The sequence below is a fragment of the Vulpes vulpes genome, chromosome 13 (genome assembly GCF_048418805.1).
Source record: "Vulpes vulpes isolate BD-2025 chromosome 13, VulVul3, whole genome shotgun sequence".
NCBI classification, from domain to species: Eukaryota; Metazoa; Chordata; class Mammalia; order Carnivora; family Canidae; genus Vulpes; species Vulpes vulpes.
Genome location: NC_132792.1, coordinates 153,378,166 through 153,399,825, shown reverse-complemented (window position 1 = coordinate 153,399,825; position 21,660 = coordinate 153,378,166). Strand labels below are relative to the sequence as shown.

Genomic DNA, 21,660 nt, shown 5'->3' with positions numbered 1-21,660 from the left:
GAAAGTGAAACTGCAAGGAGATGGGAAGCCTTTGGGATTCCCCCCAGGGCTCCCGCGGCCTGAAGTCAATCCTGCCTGGCCGGGTGGTGGCAACGGCTCCTCTTAGGCCCAGCTCTCTGGAACATTTCAGTGTCTCCCCTGTGGCTGAGAGGGAACCGTGTTCCAGTGACTTCTAAAGGGCATGAGGGAGGCCGGCGTGTTTCCAATTAGCCTTCTGGCCTCCACACCCCAGCAGAGTTTATTTGTCTTGCTCTGTGCACCACCCCTCCTGCCCTCACCCCAGCTGCAGGCCGCGCTCAGGCCTGGCTTTGGGTTTCTCTCTGCCCGAGGGGGAGCCCCGGGACGAAAATGAAGCAGCTGCTCTTTCTCGTCTAGGTCTGCACGTCTCTCTCTCTGCGTTTTGTGGTCTGCCTTGCTTTATTTTATTACGCAACTTAGAAGTTGAGAAGTGGCCCATGTGAAGGTCAGTTTCTGAGACCCTTCACCTCGGTCTTCTCACTGCCAGGCCTCGCCTCTGAGCAGCCTCGCCTGCGGCGTCTGCTGTTCCTGGTCGGCCTCTCCTCCCTGGCTGCGTTAACCATCCTCCACTCCATACCCATAGCCTTTGGGCCCTTTCCTCTGAGTAAGAAGATTTGCCTGAAAGCAGTTCCATCTCCTTGCAGAATCTCAGGGCTGGGATTAATTTCCAGTGTCCACTAAGACCAGGGTGGTACTTTCAGGTCAGGGGCCTCAAAGCACACCAACTGGCTGGAGGGAAATCCGCTTCTGAAAGGTTTTCAGGGCACTAGATAACTGGTTCCATCACGCTGGGGCACCTGCAGATGGCCTGTCTTAAATACCACCTGTAGGCACCATCTATGTATCTCTCTTTCAAGACAGGCAAATTCCTTTTTTTTTTTTTTTCTGGCTGAATGTGAAACATTATTTGAGAAACTAAGAATTCAAGGCCATGGGGGGGTGTGTTTGAGGAATGGTTCAAGGCCTACTATTTTCTTATTTATTTATGTATTTACTTTTGGCTTTTTGAGGTATCATTGACAAATACAATTATAAGATATTTAAAGTACGTATTATGACGATTTGAAATATGTAGATCGAGGTCTACTTTCTTAGGTTTATTCATGGGAACAACGGGCATCTCTATCAAGATTAGGAGACACATAAGTCTCTATTTTTGTTTTTTTTCCATAAGACTCTATTTCCTGAAATCCTGGACAAGTATATCCAAGGAACCCTCCCTATCAATGGCATTTGGGTAAAACGGCCATTCCTTCATCCAGTCTTTCAAGCATGTATTCGGCAAACATTCACTGAAGACCACACTGAGGATTTTAAGATAAAATATAGCCCTTGCCCTCACGAAGCTTCTAGCCTAGGAGCCCCTGGGTGGCTCAGTTGGTTAATTGGCTGCCTGCGGCTCAGGTCATGATCCTTCTAGAGCCGGGCTTCCTGCTCAGTGGGGAGTCTTCTTCTCTCTCTCTCTCTCTCTCTCTCTCTCTCTCTCTCTCCCTCTGCCCCTCCCACTGCTCATGCTCTCTCTCTCAAATAAATAGAAATAAAATCTTAAAAAAAGAAGCTTCTAGAAAGAGTACAGTGGACTATGCAAATGCTACACTGTCACATTTATTTTTGCAGATTTTCTAAAAGGTGGAAGAAGAGGGGAGCATGTGTATACGCGCATGTGCAACTTGGATGAATACACAGGTCTCTACGGTTGTTCAAACCCAACCACTGGCCATGGTAGGGTGCGAGGAACATGAAGCACAAGAAAGGGAAAATGACCAAGCAGGCTTCATTTTCCTAACACATGAGTGTGTAAGAAAGTCAACATCCACGAATAATCATTGGATGCGATATTCATTGGAGAGACAAGCAGTTCGGTATTTTGCTGTGTTGATAACAAAGGTGGGTCAGGCCTTAGGGATGGAACACTGACTGTATATTCAAACTGGCAGGGCCTGGTTCTTTAGCAGGGCCTGGTTCTTTTCATCAGCTGTATTTCCTTCTCTTTCTCTAAGGCCACCCACCCAGTCATACATCAGAGTCAAAGAATCATTGAAACTTAGAGTTGGAAGAGAGGTTGGCATGAAAGAATGGTTGAGAGTGAATGTTCTATTGAATTGGACTATGTCTGCAGCCAAGCAAAGGGCTTAGACTCAAAGAATAAATGTCGTCCACTGCCTTCTTCTAGACAATGGAGTCTGGTTGGTTGGATATGTCCTCTCGGCTTTTAGTGTCAACCCTTAGTTCCTCCTGAGCCTTTGAATGTAGAGACTCTTAAGCATCTAGAAGATACAGCACATTTCTCTCCCTCTGGGGTATTTTCTGCCACTTTTTTTTTTTTTTTTTTTTTAGTTTTATAGTAATGGGGCTTTCTAACACACAGAGTCTCTGGGAAGAAGACCAAGACGGGTCAGGGCAAAGAGATGGCCAAGCCGCTGGGCTTGGACTGCCCATCTGAAAAGGGAGGGCCACTCAGATTCACCGGGAACATCGTCATGCCAAGGTGAGCCTGGCTTACCTCTGAAATATTGATCCGGCCCTCCTGGAAGGAGCAGGTGGTGGGGTCATGCGTGCAGAGGTTCCGGTACTTGCACCAATGGCAGCGGAAGGCGCTGTTGACACAAGACAGGCACCTGCAAAGATGAAGATAGTAAGAGGCAAAGAGACGAGAACGGATGGGGAAGGTAAGGGTGCCAGGTAGCCCGTGTGTCATGGTGGCAGTCTGTTATCCTGGTCCCTCCCTCAGGGGGGTTCATTCGTGGGGCGTCTCCCAGCATTGAGAACTCTGGGTTCTTCTTTGAAGATGTTCATAGGACCAGAAAACTCCAAACAAACAAACAAAAAGTCCGAAGTGGAAATAATATAACTTATAAAGCGGCGGTGAACTAGAGCTGGCCTGCATCAGCTCATGGGCGCTGATCATTTACATTTTCAGGAATTTTGCAAGTGGTTGGCATCGCGTTCATAGCTTGAAATCAGCCACGGATAGAGTATTTACACCAAAGAAATCGGCAAATGCTCCATACTGGGTTTTTACTTTTCTTTCTCGATCTCTGATGCATAAACATTTACCAGCATCCCACCACTTACAAGAGAATAGCTCCTAAGGCACTTAGAAGACGGACAAGTACGGGGATAGAAATTGGGCAGACAAGCAGTCCCCTCTCGCCACTGCCACTGGGGTCGCCTTGAGGAAGTCACTTCGCTTTCTGCATTGCAAGTTCCTCATTCCGTCTGTAATAAAACTTTCCCGTCTGCTCCACAGGGCTGTTTAGCATCAAACAAGATAATGTGTAGGAAATGGTTTTGAAAGGCACAATGTTAAATGTGAGTGTTATTTTCAAGTGCTTAAATTGCCCGTTATTTCAAGCTCTTAAGTCACATTTGAGTGTCAACGGCTGGTTCAATCACCTGCATTTCTGGGCTTTGGGGTTGTTCACAATATGGTAATTTTGTCTTCTCTCCAAGTAGCCAGGCATAGGTAGCCGTAGGTGTGTGGCTCCTGCATTTCTCACCAGGGTAGCCGTAACCGCTTCACCTGGGGGCTGGGGGTGGCCAGACCATTATGATGGAGTTGGGTTTTGTAGGTGGGGTTGGTCTTTCTGCTCCTTGCCAGCTCCACAAATCTAGGTTTTGACAACTAGACCAACCTGGAGGGGACACCGCTGGGTCTGCAATCTGGTGCCATCTGGTGGTCACTCCCTTTACATTTGGGTGGATGGGTCTCCATCCAGGGGGTGACGGGCTAACACGCTGCTGCGTTTTGGGTGCAGTAGCCCATCTACGTCTCCTCTTCCCCGTGCTGATCAGTTTTATCCCCTTCCAGATCTATCCAAAGTTGTTTTGTCTCTGAGCTTAGGCCACACTGACTGGCGCTCCCTAACATCTTAGGATTCAGCAAGTAAAACAATGAAAATGGACTAAGAATGATGAGGTGGGGCTCTAAGCCTGGCTCTTCCACCGGCTAATTTTGTGACCTTCACTGTAGCGCTTATTCCCTGTGGGCCTCAGTTTACCATACTAAAAGCAGGGGGATAGAACGTGATTCTGTGACTTTTTGCTGTGAATGCCAGGTGTAGAGAAGGGTAAGAGAGTGTTTGGCAATAAAATGGAATCTTTGCTGTCAAGGAGACCCGCCTTTTTTTTTTTTTTTTTTTGGCTAAAACTTGCTGCCTGTGACTGCATTTCTGTTGCTATAGCAATGCAAAGTGGTGACATCACACTGAACTGCCATGGAGATGAGGATGCTCTCACCAACAATGAATTCCATCACCACTGCGCTGGAGTTTGAGAAGGAGGTTGGGGGTTTCTTTCTCCAAGATGCTTGCATTGCCCCTAATTGGGTTAGCTGGGATTGGGACGCAGTGGTTAGTGGGCAATTTTGTTTACTTCTGCTCCTGCACTTACTGCCCTGTCCATGCCCCAGGCGATTTTTACCACTTGTCCCGTCTTTCCCAGCTTATCTACTGACTTGTCGCAATGGGGTTCAGCTGTGTCTCCTTCTTTAACTACTGTGGAGATCCTAGAATTCCAGCAGCTGATTCCTGTCATAAAAATCAAGATCAGAGAAGGGGTCTCAGAGACTTAGGAGGACTGGCTCATTTGTCTCCCATTTTAATAGCTAAAGATTCCTTTTGAGTATAGCTGCAAACAGTCCGTCTCCTCACATGGATTGCTGAGCCCATCTTGTCCACAGCCTGGACCCCACAGATGTGATGCCTTGGAGCTATACAGACTTCAGATTACCCCTGTCCTGGGAAATGGGAATAATGGGAAACAGATCTATAGACTATTTCCAATTTTTGCTCCCTCTGGTGTGGAGTTGTCACTTGAGCTCTCTCCTGGTGCAATGTCCATGGCCACTGGTCCACTGGCCTTTATGTGGCCCTATTAAAGAGACTCGTTTCTCTCTTTCTCAACCAGGCAGTCCGTGAGTTCCCAGTTTGTATGGAAGGACTCTCAGTTTCTCTTCCAGAGAAGATAGGCAGAAGCTAAATAAGGTCTCTCCTCCTGCACAGCTGTAGAATCTCATAGCCTGTGGGTACCACTGGTAAGTGCTCCACTGCTGGGGATGGAGGGTGCGGTCAGCTGGGCTCAACTCAAGCCCCTCTGGAGGCTGCTGCTTTGGTCTGGTTTCCCCCTCTTCTTTGCAAAGTCATAGGCTGCGTCTGGACCACAGTGGAGTTAAAGTCTCCTCTCGCCCTCCCAGCCTGGGGCCCTTATATCATGTCCCCTTCTGCGGGTATCTGTGTGCAGAGCTGCCTCTTACCTCTGAGTCCTCCTCCACTTGGCTGTGGAGGATGTATCTAAACTCCTTTCACTGTCAACCTCTACATCCAAAGCCACCACTTCGTCTAAAATGGAGAAAACTTTTCTTATGGTCATGGGGCCATGACCTTCGTCTTCACTTCATGCTTTCTTTTTACTGCCTTAGCCTGAGCATTGTGGGTAGGGTTGCTGGGGAGTCTGGATGGGATCAGAGGCTGTGGAGAGTGAATGCCATTCCATTGAAAATGCTGAATAAACTGAACAGAACTGAGAAGGAATATTTATGAAGAGACTTGGAGGTGAAACCAATACGGCTGGAGCTCAGAGAACCCCCACACCCACATCCAGCCCTGACGCGAGACTTGCGCCCGCTGAGTGCTTACAGTTGGTGGGCACTGCAGTTGTAGAACTTGAATTCGGTGCTGACAAATATCTTCCCTGTCTCCTTGGATCTCAGCTGCAGCTCCAGCCCAAACCAGTCTGGGGAGAAAAAAAGGAGTGGGTAACATCCTGGGGGCTCAGTGGACCATCCATTAAGCCACTCCAGGGCTCTCTTGGGGCACAGATGGTAGATAAATGCTGCCTGGGTCATCTCTTCCCAAGAAGGTCCCTCTGGTCCTGTTGAGACACCCGTCACTGAGACCCAGACGCCCTCAAGCCCCCTCTTAGGGGAAACAGAATGAATCACATCCCAAAGAAACCCTTGCTTTGGTCAGGCATCTTCAGTTACTGAAGGACTTTCAGAAATATTAGCCCGGAACCCCTCAAGCCCCCAGGTTCCCTGGAGAGAAGCCCACTGAAAATCACTGGCTGGAGCCACTGCCATCCCTAGAAGGGAAGGGAAGTCTGGAGAAACTCTGCGCACTGTGCAGACTTAGCCCAAATGGGAGCAAGGGATTTCCTTCTTTCTGAATTTTGCTTTGGAGCGTGATAATTAGCCTTCAAACTCAAATAAGTTATATAAGCCCATGTTAGGGTCTGCGATATGAAGGCTTGGTCAGGCAACTTTTGTGCTAGTGCTCGCCACCCCTTCCCCTGTGATCCTCTACTCTTGACCGCTCTGGTAGGGCAGCCCCTGGCATGTGACCGTCATGGCACGCACTTCTTACCTTGATCCAGAGGGATGACAGGGACATCCTTGGGCCCTGGTGAGATGCAGATGACCTGGCTCCCAGACACCTGTCCCTCCACCTCCGTCAGGTTCCCAAAGGCACAGGAGATGCCCACAGACAGGTCAGGAGCATCGCTCACAACCAGGCTGAGCTGTGGGTGGAGCAAAGAGATGAGGCCATAGGAAGAGTGCTAGGGGCTCAGGAGACCTGAGCTCCGGCCTGGCCCTGCTGTGGCCTGCTTGCTGACCAATCTCCCCCCACCTCATCTCTACAGAAGGACATGGGTAGTGCAGTCAATGGTCTTTATTAGTATCACTGTTAATTTCTTTTTCAGTCTTGTCCAGCGTCAGAAAGGACTGGGTGAGGGGCACTAGAGGGACAGGTACCCAAATCCATCTCAGGCCCTCACCATTCTGACCTGAAAAGCCATGACAATGGAAAGTGTGTCATGAGCTGAGCCCTCTTGCAAACAAGCCTTAACACTGGTTTTCCAATCTGGAGGCTTACTAGGTTGGTGGAAGACAGCTAGCTCCTCCCTCTGGCTAGGATTCCGGGGCTGCTTATCAGGATGGTGAGTGTCCTAGAGGTTCTGCCTCTCTGTCCCCCCAATGCCCAGCAGGTGCTCTGTTGGCTGACAGCTCCCCCCAGTAGGACAGTGGCTTCACAAGGAACTGTGGGGATCAGAGAAAGCAAGGAACGTGGACGCCAGCGGCTCGGATGATGTCTGCTGCTGCCGATGGGTTCCACTGATCTAGGCCAGAGCCTTCCAGCCTTTTCAGGTTTGCATACCCTCCTTTGAATGGTAAAAATACCACAGCCGCCCCCGAAATGAGTTTGTTCTCAATTACCACAATAGAACATCTAAGTGAAATCTGACACAATAGGCAAAAAATGCAACTGGCTTCCTGGAGCAACCGGGAGTGACCATAAGGGTTCGTGGTGGTGACAATACCCTCCCTCCCCATAACCCCCCCACGGGAGCCTCCAAGTTGGGAACCGCGCTGTAGGTAGGTCTCCCTTTGTCTTCCTACCAACACCTGGCTGTATTTATTTGCAGTGGCTTCTCACTCACAATGAGCGTCACCTCGCCTCTCCAAACATTTGTTTGCTGCTGAATCTCTGCCCCAGTTTCGTTTCCATGGGGCCAAGAGACTTAGGTACAAACTCCCCTGTTTGTTCCCTCAGCTCCATGGGAATCAGAGCCTCCTGGTGGGGATGAATGAACCAAAATCTTGGAAGGTTCATTAACTAATTAACATCCGTAAATGCTCATAAAACCTTCAGAATGAAATAATCACGCAGGGCCTAAGGACATGAAATATTTGAGGTTGTACCTCGACAGGTGGTTAAGGGCTATTTTATTCTCTTTTATATTCTCTTTAAGTACACACTGACTGTGACTTATGTCTCAGTCTCTTGGCGTCTGTCTCTCCTCTGTCTATGTGTCTCTCTCTGTCTCTGTCTGTCTCTCTCTCTCTCACACACACACACACACACACACACAGGCAACTCTAGGTCTCTGTGAAAAACTGCATGGAGTGGAGGCATGTAAATACAGCACACAGCCGAGACTGTGTTATTTAGAGTCGGACTGCACTACGTTGTAGGGGTTTGTTACTAAATGCAGAATCTAGATTTACAAAACAGATCAATGGGTAATGAGTTTGCAAGGAGTGCGGAGAATGACTGTGCCCTTTTCCATAGGAGCTACCCTAGGCTTTCATTGTCTACAAACACCGTTTCCTTGGAGCATTTCAAGTGTGAGCCAGCGACAGATACACGTGTTCAAGGAACGCGCGCTCCCAGCCCCAGCCCCAGCCCCAGCCCCAGCCCCCTGGAGGAGTTTCTTACCCGCCGGCTGTGCTCAGACACGGAGATGCTGCTGGGATGCACCTCGAGGCTCAAGCACTGGCTGATGCTGGCGGCAAATCGATTAGGTTCCCAGGCCCGCTGGCACTTGTCCCTGCGGGAGCACCTGCCATAGACACAGATTCACAAGGGGTCAGGCCTCTGAGACCCATCTTCACTGTCCCCTCGGGGGTTTTAAGAGGGGTTTGCTGCTCTGAGGCTCGTGGCCTGTCTTCTCATGACACTTTTCACTTACCCCAGAGGGCTTGGGTGACTCCCAGACGGTCCTGATCACAGTTACACAGAGACTAAGAGGAGGTGGGATTAACCCTCAGTATGAGACATACGGTTTAGACCAAGAGAATAGCTCCTGATAGGCAGCATCTTTATAGGACATTCGTGGAGCAAGGGTGGGAAGTTTGGAGAATGTGAGGAGCAGCACATAAGACTTGAAGAATATGAGCCTTGGAGCCAGGGGGCCTGGGTACTCCCCACACCCCTTGTGATTGCGTACTGTGTGCCCCTGGGCAAGTGACTTAATCTGTCCATGCCTCAGTTTCCTCAAGCCTAAAATGGTGAAGATAGTGATAATACCCTACCTCCTAGGGCTGGTGTACACTTAAATCCTTAATTTTAAGGATTAAAATTAAGTGCCTAAATGGCTTTTTAGGGGCTCCTGGGTGGCTCAGTCAGTTGAAGGTCCGACTCTTGATTTCGACTCAGGTCTTGATCTCAGGGTCATGGGATGGAGGCCTGGGTGGGGCTCCCCGCTGAGACTCCCCCTTCACCCCTCCCCGTTGCTTGCTTGCTCTCTCTTGCATGCTCTCTCTCTAACATAGAATTTTTAAAAAAGAAAATGGCTTTTTAGCCCTTAGAATAAAAATATTAATGATGAAGACCATTCATGTTATTATTCTACACCCCCAAAATGTGTGGGTCAGTGTGCATGCCATCTTGTGGCTGGACTAATGGCTCTCTGAAGGCAGGGACCATGTTTTATTCATTGAGATATCTACCTGTCACATGGTATATTTTAAATAAATATTTGCAGTGTGAAATAATGCCTGGAGACAGAGAGGCAGACCAGGAGTCGCAGCCGGGGCTGCCTGCGTCTGCAAGCTGTGTGGCCTCGTCTCCCGACAGCTTCATCTCAGCCCAGGGTGGCAGGTGGGCATGGTGTAGCGTCTGGTTGCCACCTACGTCACAGGGGAGCACACTCCAGGGCTGGGGCTTCTCCAGACCGAATAGCCCCCGACAAACCACATGATGCCACAAGCAGGCAGTGAGTCCCACCCCAACTTCCCCCACCCCCAAGCCCCCCCCCCTCCAGGGCCCTCCCCTCTTCCTTTCCAGGCACATAATGGATCTAAATATGAATGCTGTCAAAGAAAAGAATTATTGAGGTTTAAGTGAATCCTTAAGATAGCTCTAAAGTGAGCTCTTGACTGGAGCCTTTATCTCATTGACTCACTGAAATGGCTCTTTTTTATCATACTATTTATGGCAACAGCCCTAACAGAGATAAATAGCCTTGGAGACAATAACACACTTGCAAGAGCAAGGCATGCAGAAGAGACAGGAAGGTTTCAAATCCCCCCGGACCCAGAGCCTCTCTGACAATCTCCCTCAGCCTCTGGCTCCATTAGAGTCCAGGGAGCTGGAGGTGCCCCCCCCCCCCCCGCCCGCCACTCCCTCCCGATCCTGAGGCAGGCCACTGGTGGCAGGTGGGAGGGCACCGTGGGACGGCTGGTGACCACGAGAAAGACCCAAGAGGAGAAAGCTCTGGGTAGAGACAAACCTACGGGTGTTCTCGGCAGGCAGGCAGGGTGGCTGGAAGCAGAGGTGTGCCCAGTAGGTGGGAGAGATTCTCTGTCACGGGGAAGGGGCTCTGAGGATGGAGGAGATGGGAGACTGTCCTGATGTGGCTCAGTCATTCTAGAAGCCACAGCCCACCCCGACAAGAGGATGACAGGGGTGGTGTGGGGCCACCCCTGAGACAGATGAGCAGGCTCAAGCAGGAGCTGGGGGACACGGTTGTCCTTGCTGTTGAATTAATGGCAACCCCCCATGTCGGAGTGGCATGTGCCACCTGCAGGAAGAGCCACTGGCACAGAAGCCGGGAGGGCAGGCTAGGGAGCAGGGAGTGGGCGGTGTGGCTGGCATGCCCACTGCACAATGAGAGGGCACGTAGCCTAGGACACTTTGCACAGAGCGGGGGCAGCTGTCAGCTTCCCTGGAGGAAGAAATCCCCTTGACGAGAGATTCAGCTGGCCCGCTGGTCGCTGGTCGGCCGCACTGAGGGGAAGCACAGCGTCAGCCACCTTTGCCGTTCCTGGGGCGCTGGCATCTGTACCACTTGCCTGACCTAAGTGGCGCCCCGTCGCCTGGGTTCTAGCAAGAACATTTTTTGCCAAACTTCTTGAGGAGTCTCTTAACCTCCGAACCCAAGCAGGGAACCCAGGATTTCTTTGTGGGCTCAAATCCAGTCCGGATTTTGCATCTGTGAGGCGCTTGCTTCCCCCCCTCCCTCCATAGCCCTCGCAACACCTGCTGCAGAGGCTGGAAGCCAAGAGCTATTGTGCAGGACCCTGAACTCTGGCCCTCCGCCTCCGCCTCCACCCCAAACCCGGCACATTTCATGGAGATGCTTTGCTGGCTGGCAGGGAGCCACGGAGCTTCCAACTCCATTGGGGAACAGGACTCCTAGCCAGCTCTTGCCTTTCGGGTTTTCACCCTCTTCTCTCCCTCTGGGGCCCTTCGAATTAGGAAGTTTAAGTGTGATTTTGCATTTCTATTGAGCTGGTATTCAACGGGCCAGGATGTATCTGAATAGGGGTGTGAGGCTAGTTAGAGGGAGATGCAGACTTCTTGAAATCATGAATTAATGAGGCCAGAAGGGTCCTCCCAAAGGTTCAGAGTTCATAATAATTATTTTGATTGGTACAGCCTATTCTGAGCTTCCTTATTTTGAAAACATTTATTATTTCATTTAATCCTCACGGTTTACCTGCCAGGTAGGCATCATCCCTATTGAGCGCTGGGGAAATGGAGGCCCAGAGTCCTCAGTGGACCAGCCAGGGTCACACAGCAGTTCACTGGAGTCCAGACCCCCAGGCCCCAACCCCAGCCCACTGCCATCTGCACGCCGGCGGCAGGAGGCACTGAGGAGGTTCTGGGGAAACCCCAGAGCTTCTACAGCTTCTCCCGTGAGTTCTTCTGGAACCACTACCCTCCCCAGCGTCGACAAGGTGCAGACTTCAGAGCAGCCCAGAGGGCAGAATTTGGAAGTGAGATGAGAAGCAAGGGCGTTACTCTGGGAAAGAAGGACCCTCCAACCCGTGTGGCCTCTCTTCCTGTTCTCCAACCTGGATTAGAATTACTGGAAATTCCTCTCCCTGGAAACCACAGTCACATCCTCATCAACACTCCCAGGAAAGCACCTGGCCATCTGCATTCCGGGCCCTTTTCCCGAAGGATCCCCAACTTACATGTTGTGTAGGGCGCACCAGCCACAGTGAGGGTCCCCCGAGCTCAGACATTCCCCACAGGTCGTGTACTGTTCGCAGGATTCCACGGGGACCCTGGTGATCTAGCAGAAAGATGAAAGAGAGTGTGGTTAGATCAGGGAGTGACGACTGGGTGATGCGGGTTCAGACTCACCTACACCCACCCACACTTGCACTGTCCCCACCCCTAAAGAGGTGACACTGCGGGGGGCAGGGGGGGATCAATGGCCTCCTTATGCTCTCATCTGTTTGCCTGGTGCAAGGAGGGTATAGCTAAGGGGAATGTGTTTCTGGGGGTGGCAGGCCCAAGGCTGCTGCTTGCCTTCACCAGGGGCAGGAACCAATCTTCCAGTCTCTCTCTTTTTTTTTTTTTTAAAGATTTTATTTATTCATTCATGAGAGACACACAGAGAGAGGCAGAGACACAGGCAGAGGGAGAAGCAGGCTCCCTGTGGGGAGCCCAATGCAGGACTCGATCCCAGGACCCTGAGATCGCGCCCTGAGCCAAAGGCAGATGCTCAACCACTGAGCCACCCAGGTGCCCCCTTCCTGTCTCTTTCTGCCCACCACGCCCTTGCAAGAGCTGGCCAGGCTCCTGCTAAGTGCTGAAAATGGTTAAAACTCTGTGGAAAGCCTATTGGGTGCCACCGACTTGTCTCTGAAGGGCTTTCAGCTGGGCTTGGGCTGAGACATCCTGCCCCTCACAGGCACAGAAAACATTTAAAAAGGGAGAGAAGGAGAAACTTTTCCTATCAAATAATATTCATCGTATGGCACAGTCTCTTTACAGCCAACCAAACATACCACCTGGATCCAATTATCCCATTCTCTGATGTCTGTATTCAATTTTTCTAGTAAATCTCCCATCCTTTGAAAAGTCTGGCTAAATGGGAACATCCACAGAGATGAGCTGCTGGGGAAAGTGGGATTTTACAGATCGAGTCCCTGCCCCCTACCCCAAGTGTGCAGCCCCAGCAAGCTCCCGTCCATTCCCCGTGGGGTCCCGCAGGGCCCTGAGATGGGCCTGCCTGGACCTGACACCTCCACCTGCCCAGTGTGTGGCACTCAGGCCAGGTAAGATCAGAAGATTGAAGTCTTCCATTTGCTGTGTCAGGCACTGCCGCTGGTCAGGGCAGGAGGCTGCTGGGCTGCAAAACCATTTGCCGGGCTGGGGATGGGTTCTCCTTTGGCAGGGTGCAGAGGTCCCCCACCCACTGGTCATGTGAACTCAAGTGCAAACACCCCCCAGGGGCCAGCCGCATGGTGTTTGGCCTCTGGCAGACGGACAAAGGATCTGCTGGAGACACTTTCACAGCATCCTCCTGAGAGGCTTGGGAGAAGTTTAACACGCTTCTCTAGCAAATGTTTATCAGATGTCACCATAAGGAGGCTCCGGTGCTATGTGACACAGAAATACCAGCCGTCAGGACACAGAGCCCTGCCCTGCAGAGCTCAGAGTCCAGGGGGAGTTGGTGACTGCAAAGCCAGAGCTCCTTGCATGGGATGGGTGTGACTTCCAGGAGGGGCCCTTCCAGGAGGGGCCCTTCCAGGAGGGGCCCCCCCAACTTGTAGGGGGAAGGGGCTACTGGGGTAAGTGTGAGTCAGCTAGGGCAGGAGCAGGCCGGGCAGAGACCCTTAAGGGCGCTGCATGCTGACCAATGTCACGAGCAGGATTATCATGGACAAGCTCAGCGTAACTCAAGGGTGTGGCCTGGCCGGGGCATCGTGAGATGTCAGGGGACATACTCAGGGGCCAGACTATGAAAGGTCGTGTGCACCAGCCCCAGGAGGTTTCCTTTTTCTGTTGGGTGCTCCTCCTTACCATATCCTAACACCTAATATTCATATTACAAGGCTCTCCAGTAAGGGAGTGGCCATGATCAGCTTTTTTCTTTTTTTCAGATTTTGTTTATTTATTCATGAGAGACAGAGAGAAAGAGAGAGGCAGAGACGCAGGTGGAGGGAGAAGCAGGCTCCATGCAGGGAGCCTGACAATGGGACTCCATTCCGGGTCTCCAGGATCACACCCTGGGCCGAAGGTGGCGCTAAACTGCTGAGCCACCCAGGCTGCCCCATGATCAGCTTTAAACAGTCCTAACGTTCTAATAACAAAAACATGAAATGCAAGCAGGATAATAGCAAAATCTTGCAATTCAGTTTAAGAAGTTGGTATATCAGTGGAGGTTAGTCTGAAGTAGCTCCCACGTACTAGACCTGAGGATGTGAGTTGAAGCCATGTCCAGTATGGCCCGACAGGGTGAGATATTAGCCAAGGGGCTAATTTGCTCAGGATCTGCATAAATAGGGTATCAGGGTGGAGAGAGGCCAGCCCACAGTGGGGAGTGCCCAGCTCGGGTCTCTGCTCCAGGAGTGGTGTCATTCAACCAGAGGTCCTTTCTGGAAGAGTGGTCAGGATGGGGCGGGATCCAGATGCAACAGCTGAGGTCCAGCTGATGGATCTAGGATGTTTACTGAGGTCTGAGAAGATGAGTCTTGAGGTGATTTTCCAACGTTTATTATTTTTTTAAAAGATTTATGAGAGACACAGAGAGAGGCAGAGACAAAGGCAGAGGGAGAAGCAGGCTCCCTGCAAGGAGCCCAATGTGGGACTCGATCCCAGGACCCCAGAATCACGCCCTGAACCGAAGGCAGACACTCAATTGCTGAGCCACCCAGGCACCCTGGTTTTCCAACGTCTGAAGGGAAGCAGTATGGCCACAGCAGGACTCATGGGTGCCAAGTTTCAGGAAAGCCCAACCTGGGAAGGTCAAGGTTGTCCAGTAGCACTCGCTTCTGCAAGGAACTCCCATCCCGGGGATGCATAAGCAGAGTCAAGGTGCCTGGTATGTGGAAGGCTGGGAGAGGGATTTCTGCCCTCAGAGGGAGGCTGCACTTGTCCTTCACATTCTGGCCTTTGTGATTCTACTTCCCAGTTTACCTAACTCCTCTCTGAGACCGTTCACAATTTTTGTCCTGAATGACTTGGTACAGTTGAAAGAGACCATATAGGGGCACCGGAGTGGCTCCGTTGGTTAAGCGTCTGACTCTTGATTTTGGCCCAGGTCGTGATTTCAGGGTCCTGAGATCGAGCCCCACATAGGGCTCCGTGCTGGGCGTGAAGCCTGCTTAAGATGCTCCCTCTCCCTGTCCCTCTGCTCCACCCACTCCCTTTCCTGCATGTGCTCTCTTTCTCAAATCAATCAATCAATCAATCAATCACTCTTTAAAATAAATAAATAAATGAAAGAGACCATCCAGCCATTGCCACCAGCTACTGGCCTCATCACATTGCCTTAAGAAGCAACCCTTGACCTCTGACTCATGGCCTTTGATTCCTACAAGGAGCACCTTTCTGAAAGCTGCCTCTCCTGGGCCTGGAACTCGCAGCCGCCAGGATCTCTGTGACCCACTGCCCCGGGGCGGGGGGCTTCCGCCCACCCCCCTCCAACCCGCCCTCTGAGGCCTGAGCGCCACAGCCCAGGGCCCAGCCTTCCTTTCTTGGGCTTCGGGCTCCGTGTGAGTGATGTCTGCATCTGGCTGGAAATTAAAACAACTGTCTGCATTGCATTCGGCCCGTCTGTCAAAACACAGCCCGGCTCTCAGCAGCTGGGAAAGGCGGCCCTGAATGGGGGCAGTGTCTCCAGCAACAAAGCCCACTTTCACGCCAAGTGCCACGGAGATAGTGAGAACCCTGTTCTTCTCCAAACATGAAACCAATAGCACAACTATTTTTCCTGTTTCCTGGGCCCTCCTGGTGGGAATTTCTCTCTCTCTCTCTCTCTCTCTCTCTCTCTCTCTCTTTTTTTTTAAATGCATGGAGTTGAAGAGCAAAGTGAAACAGGAAACTTCTGGGGTGGGGGGGGGCGGTTCTAAAACTTGGACGATTCTCTCCTCCAAGATCTACTAGCCACGCACAAACCAGAGGCAAGAAATGTCACGGGGACTGGGAGGAGACCCTCAAAGCCAGATGGTTCCGTGGGTTCTCTGTCTTTCCTATAATTCATGTGTTTCTATGTTCATTCATCAACCAATATTCATCGATCACATCCCACATACAGGCCAGTGTTGGGCACTTCAGGGGAGTGAGGTTGAAGACAACTGCAGCATTAAAATACAGCCATCAACTTCGCGTTGCAAACAGACTGGCAATAAAAAGACAAGCGAGTGATGAACACTCTGCGAGAGGCACAGCAAGACAGCTGAGGGAATTCAGAGCAAAGAGGAAATACTTTTACTAAGCCTGCAGCGTCCCACGTGAGAGCCACTAGCTCGCGTGCTTACAAGCATCTGAAACGTGGCTGGTTCAAGTTGAGACGGGCTCTAAGGACACAAGCGCCCTGAGTTTTGAAGATTTCGTATGGGGGAAAAAATACATCACATTGAAAATTTTTTATCGACCCGTGTTAAAAAGGAAAATGTTCAGACGCTGGGTTAAATAATATCTATGATGCACTTCACTTCTTTGCTCTTAACTGTAAAAAAATCCAGGTGCCAGAAAAGTTAAAGTTATACACGGGGCCTGCATGTACGGCGTGTGCTTTATTTCTCTGGGTTGGTGCTGCTCTAGATGGGAGTCCCAAGCAGGTTTTTGTGAGAAACAAGGCATGTGCCTGGGTCTTGAAGGGTGAATGATATCGACACAGATGGACAGCGTTGCAGGGGCAAATGGGAAGGCAAGAGTTTCTTGAGCAAACCTTGGGTGAGAGCAAGGGTATAAATCTAGAGAGGCAGGTTTGGCTGGGCTGGGGCTGGGAAGGACCGACAGGCCACAGAACTGGGGTCTGAGCTCTCCTGACTGCCACTGCTTGGCCAGAAGAACATCCTGCAGAAAGAGGTGGCCCTGGAGCTCTCGAGGAGCGATGGCTCTCCATGCATGGTCCTGGAAGGCCCTGGAAGGCCCTGGAAGGCCCTGGAAGGCCCTGGACCCGGCACTGTTGGCATTGCCTGTGAGCTTATGAGACGAGAAAGTCCAGAGCCCACAGAGTCAGAAACTCCAGAATGGGGCCTGAGCAGCAGTTCTAACGCGCTCTCCAGCTGACGCTTAGGACCTAACGATGGAGAGCCACTGGTGCAGGTAACCCCACTCCTTGGGAGTTAGGTCCCCAACCTTGAGGAACTGGAATAAAACTCTGCATCGGTCTATGGAAGGAATGAGACTGATGAGGGGGGAAGAGTGGGGGCCTCCGGGGACTGCTCTGTGCCCGGCGAGAAACTGGCCCTGAAAACTCTGAGTCTCTGGAGGCCCTAAAGGAAGCCAGTTTGGATCCCAAGCCTGGGTGACAGGCGGGCGTGTGCTCCAGGACCTGGTGGGTGGGGCAGGACAGGCGGGGATCGAGAAGCTCAAGAAGCAGAGCAGCTTCCTCTAGCCGAGCGTCCACGGAGTCAGGCGGCCCTGTCAGGGCTGACTCAGAGTTTAATGGCACACTCTGTGGCGCCTTAATGAGTGTTTGTTTATTAGGATTGCATTTTAATTATGCCTGAGGCTCCCCCACCCCCTGGGCTGGGTGCTGGGACCCAAGGGTGGCTGGGCTGGGACAGGAGTGGAGCCATGAGAAGTGTACAGTGGAGGACGCCCAGCTCCTGACCCCCGGGACCAGGGAGCCGCTCCGGACAGATTCCACCCTCACGCTCCACATTCTTTTCTGCTTGATCCTAGGTCCTGTAATTATACCTCTAATGAATATAACTGTCCTATTAAGTCATTTACTTAAGAAATACTCTTAATTAAAGGTGACTCATACTGTGTTCTCGGCTCCTCTGGCCTCGGGGTCCTGCGTCTCTAGTGCCTTCCGTGGCCTGATTCAGCAGGGCTGGAGCTCTCTGTGGGAAGGGCCCAGTGGGGATGTGCAGAGTTGAAGGTGCTTCGCCCCACGCCCCGTCTTCTCCTCACGGTGTGAGGCCCTGCACGCCCAGGCACATGGTACCAGATTATAGTCAGCGGCGGGGACAAGTCACTGAGGGAATGGCTGGAACCAGCCTTGTTCCTCAAGATCTTGAAGAACGTGGCAGATGGCTGGGGCACCCAGGGCGAGGCCAGGAAGGCCTCTGAGGCCCTGGACAGTGAGTTCCTCAGGTACAAACACATCGCTGCTCTTCAGAGTTGTCCAACCACAGACATAGGGGCCAGCGCCCTTTGCCAAGTGAGCTTGGGGACAGAGAACCCATTGCCATGTCTCTGCCTCCCTGTGTGGACACCTGAAAGGAACTACATGGTCCTGAGAACCCCGATGCGTCTCCGGGACCAACACACGAGTTGAAGCAGCACAACACCCACAGATTGTGCCCGGGGTCCTCTGCATCCTTCAGCGTTTACTGCGCATTGATACTGTGCTAAGCTCTCCGCTGGGCACTGGGGCCAAATGCTCCGCCTTCCTAGAGTTCTTGGTTTCTTGGAGGATAAAACCAAGGAAACAGATCATCTCAACACAATGGGCCAGACGGCACGATAGAGGTATAAGCAAGAGACAGTCATGGCTCAAAGGACAGAAGGCCTCGGGGGGCCTAACGCTCAGGGTTCAGGAGGCCTATAGGATTCCTCTGCAGCTGAGCAAGAGAGAGACACACAGAGAGCGGGAGGAAAGAAGGAAAAGCTGTTCTCCAGGCTGCTGGGGCCCCTCAGAGCATGAGCATTTAATCCCCTGCTTCCCTGGAATCCGCGCCCCCCTCCTCCTGCCAGATGGTACACCTGTCCCCACACGTGTCCCCTGCCTCCTGACACAAGGAAGGAGACAGAGGCCTTCTCAGTGGCCAGGAGCCAGGTGGCAAGGATGGGAGGTGGCATGCACAGCCTGGCCGGAGCATGCAGTTGGCCTGACCGACAGCCTCCTGGTCCCCAGGGCCTGGGGCGAGGCGCACAGCAGCTGACGCCCAACTGTCTCCCCGAGCTTGCTCCTTTCCTTGCTACCTTCTTTCGGGGGTCCCACCAGCTGGCCCTCTCTCTCCTTCCAGGCACGAAGGTCTCAGACCCCCTTTCTCCTTTTCTCCCCAGGTCAGACCACTTTTCCAGCAAAGCCGCCAACGCTCTGGTGTGTGTCCAGGGCTGAGGGCAGACAGAAGAGGGCCCCGGCCAGGCCTGGCACGTGGGCTGAGGTCCGTGGCACCGTCACCGCAGTTGCAGGGGAGGGTTTTAGCTTTTCCAGGCGCTTTCCCACACTGTTATCTCCTTTGATCCATGCAACCCCCCAGGGAGGAAGACAGGTCGGGCATTGTTGTGTGTTAGGATTTCCATGTGATCCACTAGGAAACAGAGGCTCCCCCCAGGGCTGGCTTAGCCCTGGCTCCATCTTGTAGTGTGGCAAGGTGGCCAGAGGGAGGAGAGCCCTCCATTGCCCATGCTGGGACCTTCCTGAAGATGCGGAGGTTCAGGCGACAGTTTGAATAGACAAGGTTTGAGGTGAGCCCAGACCGTGCCAGGCTCAGGAGGCAGGAAGGAACCGAGGATGGGTAATTTGCTTCTCCATCCCCACACTTCTACGTAGCTTGCTGGCACCCACTAATTGTTCACTGGGGGATTCGTGGGTGGGCGCAGTCTCTCTCTTCACGGGCTTTCCCCAAATCCCATTGGCCTGGGGCAATGGGTATAACACTCTCGAGAGGCCTGAGTGCTTGGGGCCCTGTCTTTCCCTTCACACCCGATGGGGCAGGGTTCAGAGCCCTCACAGGGAGACAGGTGTGGGCAGCTGGTCGGAGAGGCCTAAGCCAGGGACCAGCCCAAGCCACAGTGGACCCTCCAGGGACAGGGCGGGCTGCACCAGCCCCTGACATGCCTTGTCCTATATCTTCTACGGTTCAGCAAATTTCCGTGGGAAAAGACAGCTCCTCTCTGCTGTCCTTTCAGGCAAAGAGCTAATTGTCTACTGGATGCCTGAAGCCGCATCCTCACCTAAACCTCCCCGCTGGGGATGGGTGGGGGCAGAGGTCTGGGGCAGCAACCACAGCCCCTCCTGGGGTCTGCTCCCCAAGGATGAGGCGTGAGGAGGTGGTAGGGCCTGAGGCCTCCTGCTGATGGCTGGCAGGCTCCTGGCTGGCACCGCCTGGCTCTGAGCTGGCAGTTGGCGGAGCTTGTGGAACGGAGCGAAGCAGCAGGAATAATAATAATAGTGCTAGCTTTCATTTAGCCAGAACCTACTGCATGCCAGGTACTTGGTGTGTATTATCTCATTTAATCCTATGCCAACTTTGCAGGCAAGGTAATCGTAGCCTCACTTTACTCATTAGGAAAGAGTCTCCGGTTAAATAACCCACCCAAGGTCACATGCCTTGCAGGTGGCAGACTCAGAACTGGAATCCAGGTTTGTCGGACTCCCAGGCTGGGAGTGGGGGGTGGGGTCGGCAGAGGGAAGTGGAGACAGGTCACCCTGGAGAGTGAAGACCCCCTCTCCTGAGGCTGCCCCAAGGGCTGGCTGTCGGGGCCACCTTTCTTTCTCTTAGAAATCAGGTGCCAGCTGCAGTGCCTCGGCATGTCCTTGGACACCACGATCACAGACTTACGATGGCTCGACGTAAGATCTTTTGACTTTAAGATGGTGCGAAAGCCATATGCATTCAGCAGAAACCGTATTTTGAACTCTGAATTTGGGTCTTTTCCCCAGCTAGCAGCACAGTGTGGTACGGTGCTGTCTCCTGCTGCTGGGCGGTGGCCGTGAGCACTGCGCCCCGTCAGCCATGGGATCCCAAGGGGTAAACAACACTGGAAACCATTCCGTGCCCATACTACCAGGCTGGTTTTTCACTTTCAGGACAGTATTCAATCCGCTACATGAGAGATGCAACACTTGATTATAAGCTAGGCTTTGTGTTGGGTGATTTGGCCCAACTGTCGGCCAGTGCGAGTGTTCTGAGCACGCGTCAGGGTGGCTCGCTGAACTACGGTGTTCGGTAGGCTAGGGGTACGGAATGCAGGTCAACTTACCGTGGGTTTGGGGGGATGTAACCCCATCCTAAGTCTGGGAGGATCTGTACGTTCCCCCACCTGACCAACTGCTCACCTCTTAGCTCCTTGTACCCTCCAGTTTGCTAGCAACGATTCCGATGGTGAATATGGAGCGAGATGCCACAAATGTGGTGATGTCAGAGGGCCAAGGGGAAGAGAGGCCGGTGACGGCGGAAGGGTTCTTTTTTGAAGTTGGCCAGGACCAGGACAATAACAGGACAGGCTCTGAGCAGATGGCACATTTTCCATCCCGAGCCTCCTGGGAATGTCACGGAGGCCTCGAGCCCAGAGGGGGAAGGTGCTCTCTGCCCTGGTCTGGCCAGGAGTGAGCTGTGTGGTTCGGGGCAAGCCGGTTCCCCTCATCAGGGCCCCGGCTTCCTACCTCTAATGGACACCACAGCACCTGTTCATCAGCGAGCAGAGCACCTCTGAGCTCCCATTTTCAGCTTTGGCCGTTCCTACGAATCCACCTCCCAGTAATTAATGGGAAGAACTCATGATGGTTTGTTCCCAGTGTTAGATGCCTTCTTCAAAAATCAATAGCCAAGTGTGAGACCTCCTTAAATCCTCATAAAGTAAACACCAGCCCAGCCTCCTGCCTGTCCTCTCAGCTGTGAAAAGTCACATGATCGATATCCTGAAGAAAAGGGGAGGCACCAACCCCCAGAAAACCAGCTGGAGTTTCTGGAGGCTGTGATTGCAACTAAAGCAACATGCAACCTTCTGACCAGAAGCTGACCCTGGGGCTGTCTCCTAAGAACTCCTGACTATCTGGAGACCTCAGGGCGGAGTGGAGTTCAAAGAGAAAATCTATTTTTAATGACTTGGGGGAGAAGAGTGGAGAGGCTGAGTAATTCGGAGTAATTAAAGCTATCTATCACTCAGAGAGTGGAATCCAAAGTTGGTTGAACTTTTCAATGACAGTTTTCCCCTCATTCATAAAACCCAGCAGAGGGACATACAGGAGTCAAAGGGGATAAGGCGGTGGCTA

At 52.2% G+C, this 21,660-nt stretch overlaps 1 protein-coding gene across 1 annotated transcript in view; it reads right to left on the bottom strand.

Annotated features, from left to right (window-relative positions):
• The window catches only part of PLXNA2 (plexin A2), a 207,888-nt gene that overhangs the window by 61,909 nt on the left and 124,319 nt on the right, over positions 1 to 21,660 (bottom strand). The window contains exons 5-9 of the mRNA XM_025982299.2: positions 11,720 to 11,820; positions 8,235 to 8,358; positions 6,381 to 6,534; positions 5,655 to 5,751; positions 2,522 to 2,636 (exon numbers count right to left, since the gene is read on the bottom strand). Coding sequence (XP_025838084.1) covers positions 2,522 to 2,636; positions 5,655 to 5,751; positions 6,381 to 6,534; positions 8,235 to 8,358; positions 11,720 to 11,820 — 591 coding nt within the window. The remainder of the gene's footprint in view (positions 1 to 2,521; positions 2,637 to 5,654; positions 5,752 to 6,380; positions 6,535 to 8,234; positions 8,359 to 11,719; positions 11,821 to 21,660) is intronic.